Source organism: Haliotis rufescens, unplaced genomic scaffold (assembly GCF_023055435.1).
Source record: "Haliotis rufescens isolate VD_foot unplaced genomic scaffold, xgHalRufe1.0.p SCAF_13, whole genome shotgun sequence".
In the NCBI taxonomy this organism is placed as follows: Eukaryota; Metazoa; Mollusca; class Gastropoda; order Lepetellida; family Haliotidae; genus Haliotis; species Haliotis rufescens.
Window position 1 is genome coordinate 31,935,341 of NW_025963813.1, and position 17,296 is coordinate 31,952,636.

A 17,296-nucleotide genomic window follows, 5' to 3' on the forward strand; every position below is an offset into this window, starting at 1 on the left:
AGTGTTAGAGCGTATGTAAGGAGACGGGTAGGTCGGGGATTCTTGAACTCCTCCGAGGTCTAGTGGTAGAGCGTCTGCCATGAGAGTGGAAGGTCGGGGATTCCTGACCTCCTCCGTGGTCTAGTTGTAGAGCGTCTGCCAGGAGAGTGAAAGGTCGGGGATTCCTGACCTCCTCCGTGGTCTAGTTGTAGACCGTCTGCCAGGAGAGTGGAAGGGCCGGGATTCTTGACCTCCTCCGTCATCTAGTGGAAGAGCGTCTGTCAGGAGAGGGGTAGTTCGGGGATTCTTGACCTCCTCCGTGGTCTAGTGGAAGAGCGTCTGCCAGGAGAGGGGTAGTTCGGGGATTCTTGACCTCCTCCGTCATCTAGTGGTAGAGCGTCTGTCAGGAGAGGAGTAGTTCGGGGATTCTTGACCTCCTCCGTGATCTAGTGGTAGAGCGTCTGTCAGGAGAGGAGTAGTTCGGGGATTCTTGACCTCCTCCGTGATCTAGTGGTAGAGCGTCTGTCAGGAGAGGAGTAGTTCGGGGATTCTTGACCTCCTCCGTGGTCTAGTGGTAGAGCGTCTGTCAGGAGAGTGGTAGGGCCGGGATTCTTGACCTCCTCCGTGGTCTAGTGGTAAAGCGTCTGCTCAGAGAGTGGTAGGTCGGGGATTCTTGACCTCCTCCGTCATCTAGTAGAGCGTCTGCCAGGAGAGGGGTAGTTCGGGGATTCTTGACCTCCTCCGTGGTCTAGTGGTAGAGCGTCTGCCAGGAGAGTGGTAGGGTGGGGATTCTTGACCTCCTCCGTGGTCTAGTGGTAAAGCGTCTGCTCAGAGAGTGGTAGGTCGGGGATTCTTGACCTCCTCCGTCATCTAGTGGAAGAGCGTCTGCCAGGAGAGGAGTAGTCCGGGGATTCTTGACCTCCTCCGTCAACTAGTGGTAGAGCGTCTGTCAGGAGAGGAGTAGTTCGGGGATTCTTGACCTCCTCCGTGGTCTAGTGGTAGTGCGTCTGTCAGGAGAACGGTAGGTCGGGGATTCTTGACCTCCTCCGTCGTCTAGTGGAAGAGCGTCTGTTAGGAGAGAGGTAGGGCGGGGATTCTTGACCTCCTCCGTGGTCTAGTGGTAGAGCGTCTGCCTAGAGAGCGGTAGTTCGGGGATTCTTGACCTCCTCCGTGGTCTAGTGGTAGAGCGTCTGCCAGGAGAGTGGTAGAGCAGGGATTCCTGACCTCCTCTGTGGTCTAGTGGTAGAGCGTCTGCCAGGAGAGTGGTAGGGCCGGGATTCTTGACATCCTCCGTCGTCTAGTGGTAGAGCGTCTTGCTAGAGAGCGGTAGGTCGGGGATTCTTGACCTCCTCCGTCATCTAGTGGAAGAGCGTCTGCCAGGAGAGGAGTAGTCCGGGGATTCTTGACCTTCTCCGTCAACTAGTGGTAGAGCGTCTGTCAGGAGAGGAGTAGTTCGGGGATTCTTGACCTCCTCCGTGGTCTAGTGGTAGTGCGTCTGTCAGGAGAACGGTAGGTCGGGGATTCTTGACCTCCTCCGTCGTCTAGTGGAAGAGCGTCTGTTAGGAGAGAGGTAGGGCGGGGATTCTTGACCTCCTCCGTGGTCTAGTGGTAGAGCGTCTGCCTAGAGAGCGGTAGTTCGGGGATTCTTGACCTCCTCCGTGGTCTAGTGGTAGAGCGTCTGCCAGGAGAGGGGTAGGGTGGGGATTCTTGACCTCCTCCGTGGTCTAGTGATAGAGCGTCTGCCTAGAGAGCGGTAGTTCGGATATTCTTGACCTCCTCCGTCATCTAGTGGTAGAGCGTCTGTTAGGAGAGGGGTAGGTCGGGGATTCTTGACCTCCTCCGTGGTCTAGTGGTAGAGCGTCTGCCAGGAGAGGGGTAGGTCCGTGATTCTTGACCTCCTCCGTTGTCTAGTGGTAGAGCGTCTGCCAGGAGAGTGGTAGGGCGGGGATTCTTGACCTCCTCCGTCGTCTAGTGGTAGAGCGTCTGTCTGGAGAGGAGTAGTTCAGGGATTATTGACCTCCTCCGTGATCTAGTGGTAGAGCGTCTGCCAGGAGAGTGGTAGGGCGGGGATTCTTGACCTCCTCCGTGGTCTAGTGGTAGACCGTCTGCCAGGAGAGTGGTAGAGCAGGGATTCCTGACCTCCTCTGTGGTCTAGTGGTAGAGCGTCTGCCAGGAGAGTGGTAGGGCCGGGATTCTTGACCTCCTCCGTCATCTAGTGGTAGAGCGTCTGCCAGGAGAGGGGTAGTTCGGGGATTCTTGACCTCCTCCGTGGTCTAGTGGAAGAGCGTCGACCAGGAGAGCGGTAGGTCAGGGATTTCTGACCTCCTCCGTGATCTACCAGTACGGACGGGATACCTATCGGAAACATCGACTTTCTACCTGCTACCAACACTGATTCCTGGATTCAAGAACGGATCAGTTTCCTCACATACGACCTCCGACTCTGACACATTCTGGACATTCGTGACTGCACTGACTTGTGTAATAAGGCCTGTTATTCTTTGCTGCTGTCACATATTTGTCCGACCGCCTCCGTGGTCTAGTGGTAGAGCGTCCGCCCGGAGAGCGGAAGGTCAGGGGTTCGATGCCCGGCCGCGTCATACCAAAAGACGTTGAAAGATGGTACTTGTTGTTACCCTGTCTGGCGCTCGGCATTAAGGGGCTAAAACAAGGACTGGTCGGCTCGGAGTCAGTACACTGTGTCTGAGTGGGGTATTCATGTTAAACTGCGGCATGGTATCTCAGTGAGCTAGCACTATAAATCGGCATCAGTCCGGACTAGAACAAGCAGCCACACAAACACACACACGTACATGCACGTCGCTATATAAGTGCAATAATCTTGGACGCGACGTTAAACCCCATTTCACCTCACCTCACATATTTGTCCAACTGTATTGCCTTTAGTGAATCTAAATCAATCTTTAGTGATTCAATATTTGTTAATTTTCTATTGATCTTGTGTGGTTCTTTACTGATTTCACACTTTAGTGCTGTATGTCCCAGTTTCTTTATTGACCTTCGTGTGTCACGTAATTTGAAAAAGCACCTCGTAACAATATAGGTTGCATAGTGCGTCGGTCCGAAGAAATCATTTGCGAACGATACAGCTTTGTTCATTATATTGTTATTGATTTCCGAACATTCTGGTGATGTCTGATATGGCAGTCTCAGGAAAGTAGTTCAACTGAAGGTATATCGGTGAAGGCCGGTGTCTCAACGTTGAAATAGTGTGGATGGGTGCTGGTGTTCCAATCCTAATCAAACAATGACCGTACTTTAGCACCTGTCTGCTGTGTTGTGAGTTTGTGCGCTATTTGTAATTAGTCGGTGGTAACTCGAGGGAACAGTTCAGAAGATTCAATAAATATCAATATTTGTTTCCTTTCAACTACTTTCCAAAATCACATCCGACCACGCAAGAAATATCACAGCCGTTCGGATGCTGATAGGTCTGAATTTCTGTTGGATAGGCCACATAAACCAAATTTGGAACATTGTCCATTCTGATTGGTTGGTTTCAGTAACATAACGTTTATAACATTGGTGTTTATTAAGGGATATTTACACTATTACTCCGTGTTACAGCAGGAAATATATTATGGATATATATAACTTGCTTATACTGTACATATTGCAGAAGCCATACGCAGGTGACCAATCCTTATTGATAAGGATATCAGGACCAAACATATGAAGAATTTACAACAGTGGCACATGTGCATTATAAGTCGATATCAGTGCGTCGACCCGGTATCTAAGCTGTGAAATGGTGCTAAGGGTGTCAAGGTGCTCTAATCTCTATATATATATCAACCAAGGCAAAACCTTTGCATCTATCTGTAGTGAGTTGCGCCACAACGCTATTTGTATATAGCCAGTGGTTATTCAAGGGAACTGTTCAGCAAGTTCAACCAATAACAATAAGTTTTCTCTTTCAACGACGTTCCAAAATCACATCTGACCATCCAGGAAATATGAAAACCGTTCTGATAGGTCTGAATTTAACATGGATATTAAATACACATATGTTCATACTGTGTTCAGTTGTTTTCAGCACTAGGATTAGAGCAAAAGAAACTGGGTGACTGCGAACGCCACTGCCCTGATGAACCCTTAGTTCTCAGTAACACAATCATTTAATTACATAAATATGATCCTGTAGACTGGAACGGATGTATCCACAGAGCTGAACTTGAAATTACTTGCTGATAATCGTATATTGTCTCGACATAAGTTCGTTGTTTTCATTACGCAAGTACGTTTAAGAAATGTTAATGCCAAAAGAACAACAAGTCTCGATTATCTGCCGAAAGCCAAACACAAATCAGCGATGAAAACCATACAGAGCTCAAGATAAGCTTTTGGTGTTGTGGGTATTTTACCCATGCATTTTAAAATCATTGGGTATCAGTAATTCTATCTGGGTATTCAAATTTCTGTTACCCACTAGTTTTTACACATGTGGGTATTTAAGTTAAATATTTAAAAACACTATTCATCTAGTCCCTGCAAACTGGTGTCGTGTGGGTTCGAGAGCTTTATAGGACTCAAAAATACCACGATACTTCCACAAGAATGTGTGATGGCAAATGATCATGATGTAACTGTCATCGTGGAGTTTGGCAAGGTTGACGGAATGCCCGTTTATAATTTCAAAATAAGTTGCTGATTTGCTAATCGAATACGCAGGGTTACTTAACACTATTTTGATGATACGCACACGTTTTATTTTTGAAGCGTATCTGTAATGTTCGTTGCGTTTTTGATACGCTTGGATTTTATTTTACTGCGTATTTCTGCATTTTTTATGCGTATTTCACGCAGATACGCAGCTTATCTGGAGCTCTGGCCATATGAATAGACTACTGAAATTAATCGATGACGCAGTTGCTCTTAAGAGGGGTTAGCATTTCCTGCTCCACCGGTAGCACCCGCACCCACACACCTTGCACAAAAAAGTTCGTGCGTGTATGTTCACTAACATCGTCCCCAGTTACACTCCCGCCATACGACGACAGCCTGCAAACGCCAGAGCCTGGACCGGACAATCCAGTGACACGATAGCGGGTCTACTGATTTTGTTGAAACTAAAAACGACACGTTAACTTTGTATTACTACTGCTGTGTACAAGTGTAGAAATTCTGCTGCTGAGAAGGAAAGAAAAACACTTCAGAAATATGTTCATTTTTAAACGTCAGTTTTCTTGTCAAGGCCCAAAGATGTTGTGTGCAGTTGGTTCAGCATATCAGTTTATGATAAAAACTCGGGGACTTCATTCAACCAGAAGTAACATCGGCCCAGTCAGACAAACCACTGCTCTCACTGCAGTAATCAACTTATTACAACGCCCCTTCCACACAGTAAGTTGCCCTTATGTTATTAGGTCTACAAATTGTAAGTACCATGCTATTACAAAGCATGCAAGGCTTTAGCCTCATTGAATGTGTGTCGCTGATCGATTACTATATACTTTTTATCACCCCATAACACTCTTTGTGCAGAGGCAATACAGCTCAACGTCGATATCAGACAAACAAGCTCCATGGGTGGTCACGTTGACTGTCAGCCACTCAGCGTCGAGGCCTCTGAATTATCTTTGGGAACAACAGAAGCAACAGGAGCCGATTGTGACAAGGGCCCCTCTCACATAATTAAAGCCTTAATGGTTCTTAGAGAACTTGGATCAATTTATGTTGAAGTGATTCAAACATGGATATAAACTGATTATTTGGAATATGTCAAAAACAACTTACCAGCCACACACAACCCTACCTGTCACACACAACCCTACCTGTCACACACACAACCCTACCTGTCACAAAATCCTGTCCCAGACAACCCAAACTGTCACAGTTACCTATCATACACAACCCCAGCTGTCATACACACACTTACGTGTCACACACACAAATGCCTGTCATAAACAACCCAACCAGACACACACAACTCTACCTGTCACACACAACCCTACCTTTCACACACAACCGTACCTGCCACACACATCCCTACCAGGTACACACAACCATACCTGTCACACACAACACAACCTGTGTACACATAAATACCTGTCACACAAAAGCCATACCTGTCACACACAACCATATCTGTCACACACACACCTACCGGTCACACACTTCTACCTTTAACGCACAACCCGCCCTGTCACACACAACCCTACCTGCCACACACAACACTACCTGTCTCACACAACCATACCTGTCTCACACAACCATACCTGTCACACACAACCCTACCTGTCAGACACAACCCTACCTGTCACACACAACCCTACCAGCCACACAACCCGCCCTGTCACACACAACCCTACCTCCCACACACTACCCTACCTCCCACACACAACCCTACCTGTCACACACAACCCTACCTGCCACACACAACCCAACCTACCACACAACCCTACCAGACACACTACCCTACCTTCCACCTGTCACACACACAACTACCTGTCACACACAACCCTACCTGTCACACACACAACCCTACCTGTCACACAGTCCTGTCACAGACAACCCGAACTGTCACACTTACCTATCACACACAACTACAGCTGTCATACACACACTTACCTGTCACACACACAAATGCCTGTCATAAACAACCCAACCAGACACACACAACTCTACCTGTCACACACAACCCTACATGTACCTTTCACACACAACCCTACCAGCCACACTACCCTACCTCCCACACATTACCCTACCTCCCACACACATCCCTACCTGCCATACACAACCCTACCTGTCACACACAACCCTATCTGTCACACACAACCCTACCTGCCACACACAACCCTACCTGTTCACACACAACCCTACCTGCCACACACAACCCTACCTGTCACACACAACCATACCTGCCACACACAACCCTACCTGCCACACACAACCCTACCTGTCACACACAACCCTACCTGTCACACACAACCCTACCTGTCACACACAACCTACCTGCCACACACAACCATACCAGCCACACTACCCTACCTTCCACACACAACCCTACCTGCCACACACAATCCTACCTGTCACACACAACCCTACCTGCCATACACAACCCTACCTGTCACACACACAACCCTACCTGTCACACTACCATACCTTCCACACACAACTCTACCTGTCACACACAACCCTACCTGCCGCACACAACCCTACCTGTCACAATACCATACCTTCCACACACAACCCTACTTGTCACACTACCATACCTTCCACACACAACCCTACCTGTCACACACAACCCTACCTGCCGCACACAACCCTACCTGCCACACACAATCCTAATTGCCACACACAACCCTACCTGTCACACACAACCCTACCTGCCACACACAATCCTACCTTCCACACACAACCCTACCTGTCACACACAACCCTACCTGCCACACAAAATCCTACCTGCCACACACAACCCTACCTGCCACACACTACCCTACCTGTCACACACAACCCTACCTGCCACACACAACCCTACCTGCCACACAACCCTACCTGTCACACACAACCCTACCTGCCACACAACCCGCCCTGACACACACAGCCATACAAATCACACACAACTCTACCTGTCACACACAACCCTACCTGCCACACACTACCCTACCTCCCACACACAACCCTTTCTGCCACACACAATCCTACCTATCACACACACCCCTACCTGCCACACACTATCCTACCTCCCACACACAACCCTTCCTCCCACACACAATCCTACCTGTCACACACAACCCTACCTGCCACACGCAACCCTACCTGTCACACATAACCCTCCTTGTTACACACAACCCTACCTGCCACACACAACCCTACCTGCCACACACAACCCTACCTGTCACACACAACCCTACCTGGGACACACAACCCTACCTGTCACACACAACCCTACCTGCCACACACAACCCTACCTGTCACACACAACCCTACCTGCCACACACAACCCTACCTGTCACACACAACCCTGACTGCCACACACAACCCCACCTGCCACACATAACCCTCCTTGTTACACACAATCCAGCAACACACAAACCTTACCTGTCACACGCAACCCTACCTGTCACACACATCTACCTGACAGACATAACCCTACCTGTACATACAGCCTACACACAACCATCCACTTCCTATTGTTCTTGTTCATTGTCCTGAACAGTGATGATAATTGTTTTGGGGACAGTGGGCAGTGTGCCTGTCACTTATATGTTATAACGTGCAGTTGATAAAGACCTTAATTACCCACGGACAGTGTGTCAGACTGTCCCAGTCACTAATTACAATGTCCAGGCCATGACTGAGATGGTACAAGATCGTGTGGTAGAGTCCCCCTTTATTGAATGCAGAGCCCCAGGTTCTGGTTAATTACCTCTACAGTGATACATTAGTGCGTTCTAACTGCATTCAGAACGATCACTCAAACTAAATTATTCAGAAATTTCAATACATGGAGGAATACATCACAGAACTAATCTGACCTGACAGAACACTAAATGTCTATTCTGAATGAGGAATGTACTTATTGTACGTAATAACCTCTTGACGCAAATAGTAGTGCATTGCAGACACTTTGTCCTACCAATAATGGGAACATCAGCGGGAAATAAAACCTTTCCATAGTTGTAAGCAATTTCTGCTAAAATAACCTCTTGACACAAGGAAATGCAATCTCATTAAAATCAGATCTTAGTTCTCGCTATCGCTAAACAAAGATCTGAGGACATCCCATTACGGGTCACGTCAGACCGACCTTGCGCGAACTTTGACAGACCAATGGAATGACCTATCAGAAGGCAGCTTTCTCGTGCTTTACGGCACTATTTTCAAATTGGCGACAACGCCTCGAAACATATTTTGACAAATTCTCGATTAAAAATTTGAAACCTGAACAAAAGAACATTCTGGAATCGCTAATAGATGGTCTAGATTGTATGGGTTCATTCCTTAAACCCGTTATTATCTTTCGGAATACCCCGTGTTAAAGTTTTCGAGGATGCATGATCAGAAATCACATTCCAACTGTCGCTTTTCATGATCTGGTAAGCGACGCTCTGATTGGTCGGATGAAAGGTCGTTCTGACGTGACTTCTACTGGAATGTCCTCAGATCTTTGTTCAGCGGTAGCGAGAACTAAGGTCTGATTTAAAAGAGATTGGGAGGATTGTGGCCAAGTGAAGCCAAACTCCGTCCGTCTCTGGGTCGTGCCAGAATCCTACATGTATGATCGTGGTTTTCGAATCCCAGATTACCCTGTTTGTGGTTCTGGGTTTGCCATCTATGCCGTGGTAAACGTGGTAAACGTCTAAGACCAACAGCAAGCCGACACGTCGTAATTGATATAACTAAAAAAATGTCCCACCAAACGGCGTTAACCCAACCCACTCAACCACCTTCACATACTTACAAGAGTTGAAGGAGGCAACCACCACATCATCCACGCCGTCAAGACTCGCCCTTCTTATATATAATGCAACTTAACGTCAGTCCAGTAGACATGGCCTGTAGTTACATCATAGTCTATGGCGAATGGCTTGTTAATATTTGGGACTTCTAGTTTTGTGAGGTTCTTTTGAGAGACGTTGAACATATAGATGGAACCTGCTTCTCCAGCGTCGCCAACATCCGTCACAAGAACGACCACTTCCGGTTCCGGAATCCCTGTGAAACAATGCAGTATTTGTCTAACTGTGTACGAACATAAATGTGAAACAATTGCCACCACAAGTTTGGAAAATATTTATTTGTTTTTAAAATCATATTTTAATTTCTTAGGTCAATCTAACAATAGATATTGTTTCAATTTACACAGACACACTTTACATTGCCTATAATTTGGCTCTGGAAATGGACAACAGGTCGACCCGTGAAGACCCGGGATAAATAGATCTTCAGCAACCCATGCTTCCCGTCAGAAGCGACTATGCTTGTCGTAAGAGGCGACTAACGGGATCGGGGGGTCAGGCTGCTGACTTGGTTGATGCATGTCATCGTATCCCAATTGCGTAGATCGATGCTCATGGTGTCAGTCACTGGATTGTCTGGTCCGGACTTGATTATTTACAGACCGCCGTCATATAGCTGGACTATTGCTGAGTGCGGCATTAAACAACAAACCAACAAAACTGAATGTTTTAAGAGGATGTCTGTATGGGAAACTGGCACCTTGACTTGACTTGATGCAGGAGCTGCAGCCTGTCACAATGTTGTTGCAGCATGACTGATGACCACAGCTGCTGCAGCAGCCATGCTGTGACTATAGCATGTACAGTCAGAGCCCCACGTCATATAGCTGGAATATTGCTGAGTGCGGCATTAAACAACAAACAAACAAAGAACAACAGACTTTTGAGCCTAACACCTTCTTAAGAATATTGAATATAATCCATATATATCCATATAACCTTTGTGAACAAACGTTTAGTAAGCGAATGATTGACGGTGCCATGGATGGGACAGGAGAGTTTCCCGAACATGACTATTACCGTATCATTACTATTTGATGACCTCTGTGAACAAACTTTTAGTAAGCGAATGATTGACGGTGCCATGGATGGGACAGGAGAGTTTCCCGAACATGACTATTACCGTATCAATACTATTTGATGACCTCTGTGAACAAACTTTTAGTAAGCGAATGATTGACGGTGCCATGGATGGGACAGGAGAGTTTCCCGAACATGACTATTACCGTATCATTACTATTTGATGACCTCTGTGAACAAACTTTTAGTAAGCGAATGATTGACGGTGCCATGGATGGGACAGGAGAGTTTCCCGAACATGACTATTACCGTATCATTACTATTTGATGACCTCTGTGAACAAACTTTTAGTAAGCGAATGATTGACGGTGCCATGGATGGGACAGGAGAGTTTCCCGAACATGACTATTACCGTATCATTACTATTTGATGACCTCTGTGAACAAACTTTTAGTAAGCGAATGATTGACGGTGCCATGGATGGGACAGGAGAGTTTCCCGAACATGACTATTACCGTATCATTACTATTTGATGACCTCTGTGAACAAACTTTTAGTAAGCGAATGATTGACGGTGCCATGGATGGGACAGGAGAGTTTCCCGAACATGACTATTACCGTATCATTACTATTTGATGACCTCTGTGAACAAACTTTTAGTAAGCGAATGATTGACGGTGCCATGGATGGGACAGGAGAGTTTCCCGAACATGACTATTACCGTATCATTACTATTTGATGACCTCTGTGAACAAACTTTTAGTAAGCGAATGATTGACGGTGCCATGGATGGGACAGGAGAGTTTCCCGAACATGACTATTACCGTATCATTACTATTTGATGACCTCTGTGAACAAACTTTTAGTAAACGAATGATTGACGGTGCCACCGGTGGGACAGGAGAGTTTCCCGAACATGACTATTACCGTATCATTACTATTTGATGACCTCTGTAAACAAACTTTTAGTAAGCGAATGATTGACGGTGCCACCGGTGGGACAGGAGAGTGTCCCGAACATGACTATTACCGTATCATTACTATTTGATGACCTCTGTAAACAAACTTTTAGTAAGCGAATGATTGACGGTGCCACCGGTGGGACAGGAAAGTTTCCCGAACATGACTATTACCGTATCATTACTATTTGATGACCTCTGTGAACAAACTTTTAGTAAACGAATGATTGACGGTGCCACCGGTGGGACAGGAGAGTTTCCCGAACATGACTATTACCGTATCATTACTATTTGATGACCTCTGTAAACAAACTTTTAGTAAGCGAATGATTGACGGTGCCACCGGTGGGACAGGAGAGTGTCCCGAACATGACTATTACCGTATCATTACTATTTGATGACCTCTGTAAACAAACTTTTAGTAAGCGAATGATTGACGGTGCCACCGGTGGGACAGGAAAGTTTCCCGAACATGACTATTACCGTATCATTACTATTTGATGGCGATTCATAAATATATACTTAAAGTGTGATATCGGAATAGTACAACTGATTTCTTTTTATTATGGAAATTGTTTTACAACTTATATTTTTATGTCAGTCAGTAATATTGCGGCCACATCACGATAGCCTACAACTAGTCGATTCCGTGGACCATTAACTGATGGTATAAGTACCTATCCATTCCATCGAAATACAAAGACATATCACCCAGGAGGCTCACACTGTAGGTGAGTTAACACCGCTTTTAACATTATGTCATGATCAGTTATATCTTAGTGTGTCAGCTTGAAGTGAAAACCATAAAGCGACAAATCAAATAGAAATCTATGCACAAAGTACAATTCCGACCATATCATGAGCACGTGTTTATGAATCACTATTAAATAGTGATACCAGGTGTTCGCGAAAGGGTGAGCGTATCCTGCCACACCGGTGGCAGCGTCACAAACACATGCAAAGGCAAGTCAATATTTCACCTAAAAAAACATGGGAACATATGGTACAAGCCAAAATAGTGAATTGCATCGGACATCATTTTTGTCACTGATGCGTCAAATTTGGAAATGTCCTCCACATGTCTACCATAAAACTTTTTGAAAGCTTTACTGAGGCATTGTATGCTGTTAAGCCGAAAGGAAAGCCGGAAGTGATACAGGTCTTAGGTGTTTTCCACTTGGTGAAACCCACGACCACGGGTATGGCTGACCAAGGATCATAATCAGAGTGATCCCGGCAATCGAACCACGATTCACTCAATGTACTTAATGCATCATTATTAATAATCATAATGTCAGTCAGCTGGAAACGACAAGCATTGGATTCAGCGGACATTGCCTGGCATGGAACCAGTAAACTAGATGGTATTGCTTTTTACATTACATGAATGCTATGTGCCCAAAATTAGTTTGAGATATGTATTGAATTACCTTGGCATCTGTATTGCAACACCAGATATGCTTTGTTGAACATCGAGAGATGCCTTCCGGAACAGTTAAAACATCTGTTTAAACTTATCTGTGTGTAATGGGCTTGTTTTTGACAGCTGTATAAGTGAGTGGGTAAGTGAGTATCATGTTACGCCGCCTTTAGCAATATTACAGCAATATCACGCAAGGGACACCAGAAATGGTCGTCACACATTGTACCCATGTGGGGATTCGTACCCAACATTAAGACGTGACGAGCGAACGTTTGAACGACAAGGCTATCTCATCTTCCCATTGAGTAATGGCTGTACGGAGTGACCTGCTTGTTTGTGGTATCTGCTACAATCCCCCTCGGTTGTTCTAACCCCGTGTGTACAATCACTGTCAATCATGGTATCTCAGTGGGCTAGCACTATAGTAACAATCCGGACTAGTACTAGCAGCCACCACACACACACACACACACACACACGCACGCACGCACGCACGCACGCACGCACACACACACGCACGCACGCACGCACGCACGCACACACACACACACACGCACACACACACACACACACGCACGCACACACGCTCACACACGCACGCACGCACGCACGCACACACACACGCACGCACGCACGCACGCACGCACGCACACACACACACACACGCACACACACACACACACACGCACGCACACACGCTCACACACGCACGCACGCACACACACGCACGCACACACACACACACACACACACACACACACACGCACGCACGTGCATGCACGTCGCTATATAAGTGTAATAATCTTGGACACTACGTTAAGCCCAATTTCACCTCACCTCACCTCACCTCAATGTTTAAATATTAGAGTGATCGAGTTAAATTTCACGCCGCTTTTAGAAATATTCCAGAATATCACGGCGGGGGACACCAGAAATGGGCTTCACACAGTGTACCCATGTCGGGAATCGAACCCGGGCTTTCGGCGTGACGAGCCTACCGGCCCCCACCCTCATAGGCTAAAAGGTATGTTTCTGTATAATCATATTGTTAATTTCATTGGCGACGTATGTCGTTGGTTACGTGGGTGTGCGTGTGCCCCCCAACTACCACACACACACACACACACACACACACACACACACACACACACACACACACACACACACACACACACACACACACACACACACACACACACAATCACACAATCACACACACACTCACACACACACACACAATCACACACACACTCACACACACTCACACACAATCACACACACACACAATCACACACACAATCACACACACACACACACAAATAATAATAATTAAAAAAACAGCCACAAAAATAAATTGCCAGGCGATGTGCTGTAATTACTGTTTTATGAAATGTAACAGGAAGTGTGCATCTTCAGACATATTTTACTGTTCATATCACGGAAGTCACATATTCTTATGTACAATTTGTGTAACTCCCACGAGTAAAATAGTGCACATATATATATTTTATTTGAGCATTTTATTACAATAATATACAACACCTTTTATGGTAGCATTGATATAAATGATCTACTTGATAGAATTAGCCTGAAACTGAAACGAGCACACGGGCGACTTACAACACAGGCCTTCAATCCTCAAAGACCGTTACATATGACAACACCTGGTTTAAAACTGGAAGGGGTGTACACGTATATGTGTGTTATCCTGACTGTCACATTCTGATATAGGAGTTAATTGGAAATGAAAAGTAACACACTACACATATTGATGTCTTCTTAATGAAAACAAACTAGTTTCTACTACATTTGCAATCTTGAACACGTTACGGAGTTATGCATAACATTTCCTTTCGTGTTAAACAGAAATACAGGTGGCAATGAGAATGGTGAAAGGATAAAACAGTACCCCTCTTCTGACAGTATACTAAACATTAAACGTCATGGAATTTTCACTGTTTTAATTTCATCATACAAGTTTCATTAGAATGTTCCAGTACTTGGTCGAATTCCTACACGAACCGCCAACTCTAGATTATAATCCTTGGTTTGTCAGCAACTCGTCCGTGCCCGTAGGCTTAGCCGATCTTGTTAACATCTTCGACCTTAAACGTTATACTGTCTAAAGTACTAATACAGTATGAACGCGGGATTAGCATATATGAATGTTACTTTGGGTAAAAGACCCGTGAAGATCCCGCGTGGAAGGCGACTATGCTTGTCGTAAGAGGCGACTAACGGGATCGGTGGTCAGGCTCGCTGACTTGGTTGATACATGTCATCGTATTCCAGTTGCGTGGATCGATGCTCGATTATTTACAGACCGCCGTCATATAGCTGGAAAATGCTGAATGCGGCGTTACACAACAAACAAACAGAAAAAAGTGCCATGCGTGATCACAATATTCATGTATACATGCAACTACAAATATAGATAAATACATTTTCACCCGAACATGTTGCATCGTGACAATCTAGTGTCTGCTAACATGAAACACAAATCCATACGTAACAACTCAAGTCACCAGTAAACTATATCTCAATACCAATTCATTGTGTATTATACTGATCATGGCCTCGTGTAAGATGCTTTTCTGATGCTTTCCACGAAAAAGGATATAATAGTTTTTTCGTAGACACATGTCTATGACGTATGTCAGGTGTACAAGAATGCTAATGGATGGGCATGTTACCATGGAAACTTGACAAGTCATCCATATATTTAACATGTTAAAAGATTGTATAAACCGCAGCGTCAATGTGCGACGTCAATCAGTAATGTTCACGTTTCAAACGTTACTGCTGGGACTCTCACAATATACCATGTCTGATTTGATGTGCATTTTAACACTAAAAACACCCAACTTAATATGAATTACATTTTGACGAACGTGTGCCTGCGGACTACCGTTGGGTCGTCATGACAACACACCATGATGTCCCATTACGTCACCCTGTAACGTAACCCTCACTCACCTATGACGTAATCTACATGAGTGAGTCAGTATGGTTTTACGCCGCTTTTAGCAATATTCCAGCAATATCACGGCATTGTACCCATGTCGGGAATCAAACCCGGGTCTTCGGCGTGACGAGCGAACGCTTTAACCACTAGGCTACCCGACCGCCCTCGTAATCTACAGATACATGTACCATCTTCATGTAAAATCAGTATTTCCCTTTATGGTAGGTCGGAAGAGCATTTGATAATACAATGCGTTCAGGATTAAAGGTTTATAGTAATCTTTTTGCATGTCAACTGAAAAGGAATCCGATTAAAAATACTAGGAGCCCTGTGAACACGAGTGGTGCCAGTGCGTTCAGGATTAAAAGTTTATATAATAATTAGTAATTATTTTGCATGTCAACTGATAAGGAATCCGATTAAAAACATAATGAGTCCTGTAGACACGAGTGTTGTCAGCGAACATTTTGAAGATTGCAGCAAAGACACAATCTGCTGGCTAAAAACACTTACATAAATTGCAAAATCAACAATATTCAATCAGATACTCTGGGTATATTTGACTTTCGCTGAAAATCACGTAGATTCTCGGGCTTGTTTCGTTATCACATGCTGAGTCAGCGAGTTTAGTTTTGTTGCTGGAATCCAACACTGGGGGACGTTTCAACTCTCGGTTTCCTTGCTTCGACTTCCCCACAAGAACTTTAGCCAAGAACATGAACCTGTGACGCCTGGCATCTTCTTTAGCGTAGCCATCCGAATACTTGGCGTCCACAGCAAAGTACGCCCCTTGGCCATAGAGGGCGCCCACTCTACTTCCGGCTAACCGGAAGTCGATGTTTTGGTGCGGGATGATATCGGCCGAGTCTGGTGTGGTTCCGTGAAAGAGTTGCTTTTCATTGGCAAGACCACGGCCGTACTCACGTTCCATGTTGCCCTTGGCCCTGGAAGTAACAACACGAATAAAGTCTTTTGGGGTCTGAAGACACAACTGAGCCATGCCAACAGACATCTAGACAGCAACTAGCATGAAGGGACGGTATATAGATGTCAAGCGCATAGGGAAACGATATCAACGCGTATCTCTCTTTACTGTGGGAAAACATCGAAACGAAAATCTCATTTATCAGTCTCAGAGGTGAGGTGAAATTGGTTTTACGTCGGGTCCAATATAATTGCATTTATAAAGTGACGTGCATGCACGTGTGTGTGTGTGTGGCTGATTGTACTAGTCCGGAGTGATGCCGATTTATATTGCTAGCCCACTGAGATACCATGCAGCAGTTTATCATGAATACCCCACTCAGACACGGTATACTGACTCCGAGCCGACCAGTCCTTGTTTTAGCCCCTTAATGTCGAGCGCCAGACAGGGTAACAACAAGTACCATATTTAAACGTCTTTTGGTAATACGCGACCGGGGATCGAACCCCGGACCTTTTGCTCTCCGGGTGGACGCTCTAC

General features: G+C 45.5%; 1 protein-coding gene across 1 annotated transcript in view; it reads right to left on the reverse strand.

Moving 5' to 3' along the window:
* Window positions 1-14,369: 14,369 nt before the first annotated feature.
* Window positions 14,370-17,296, reverse strand: part of LOC124152857 (E3 ubiquitin-protein ligase mind-bomb-like) — a 30,929-nt gene continuing 28,002 nt past the window's right edge. Inside the window, exon 19 of the mRNA XM_046525908.2 lies at window positions 14,370-16,775. Within this exon, the coding sequence (XP_046381864.2) occupies window positions 16,358-16,775 (418 nt within the window). The 3' untranslated portion in view covers window positions 14,370-16,357. The remainder of the gene's footprint in view (window positions 16,776-17,296) is intronic.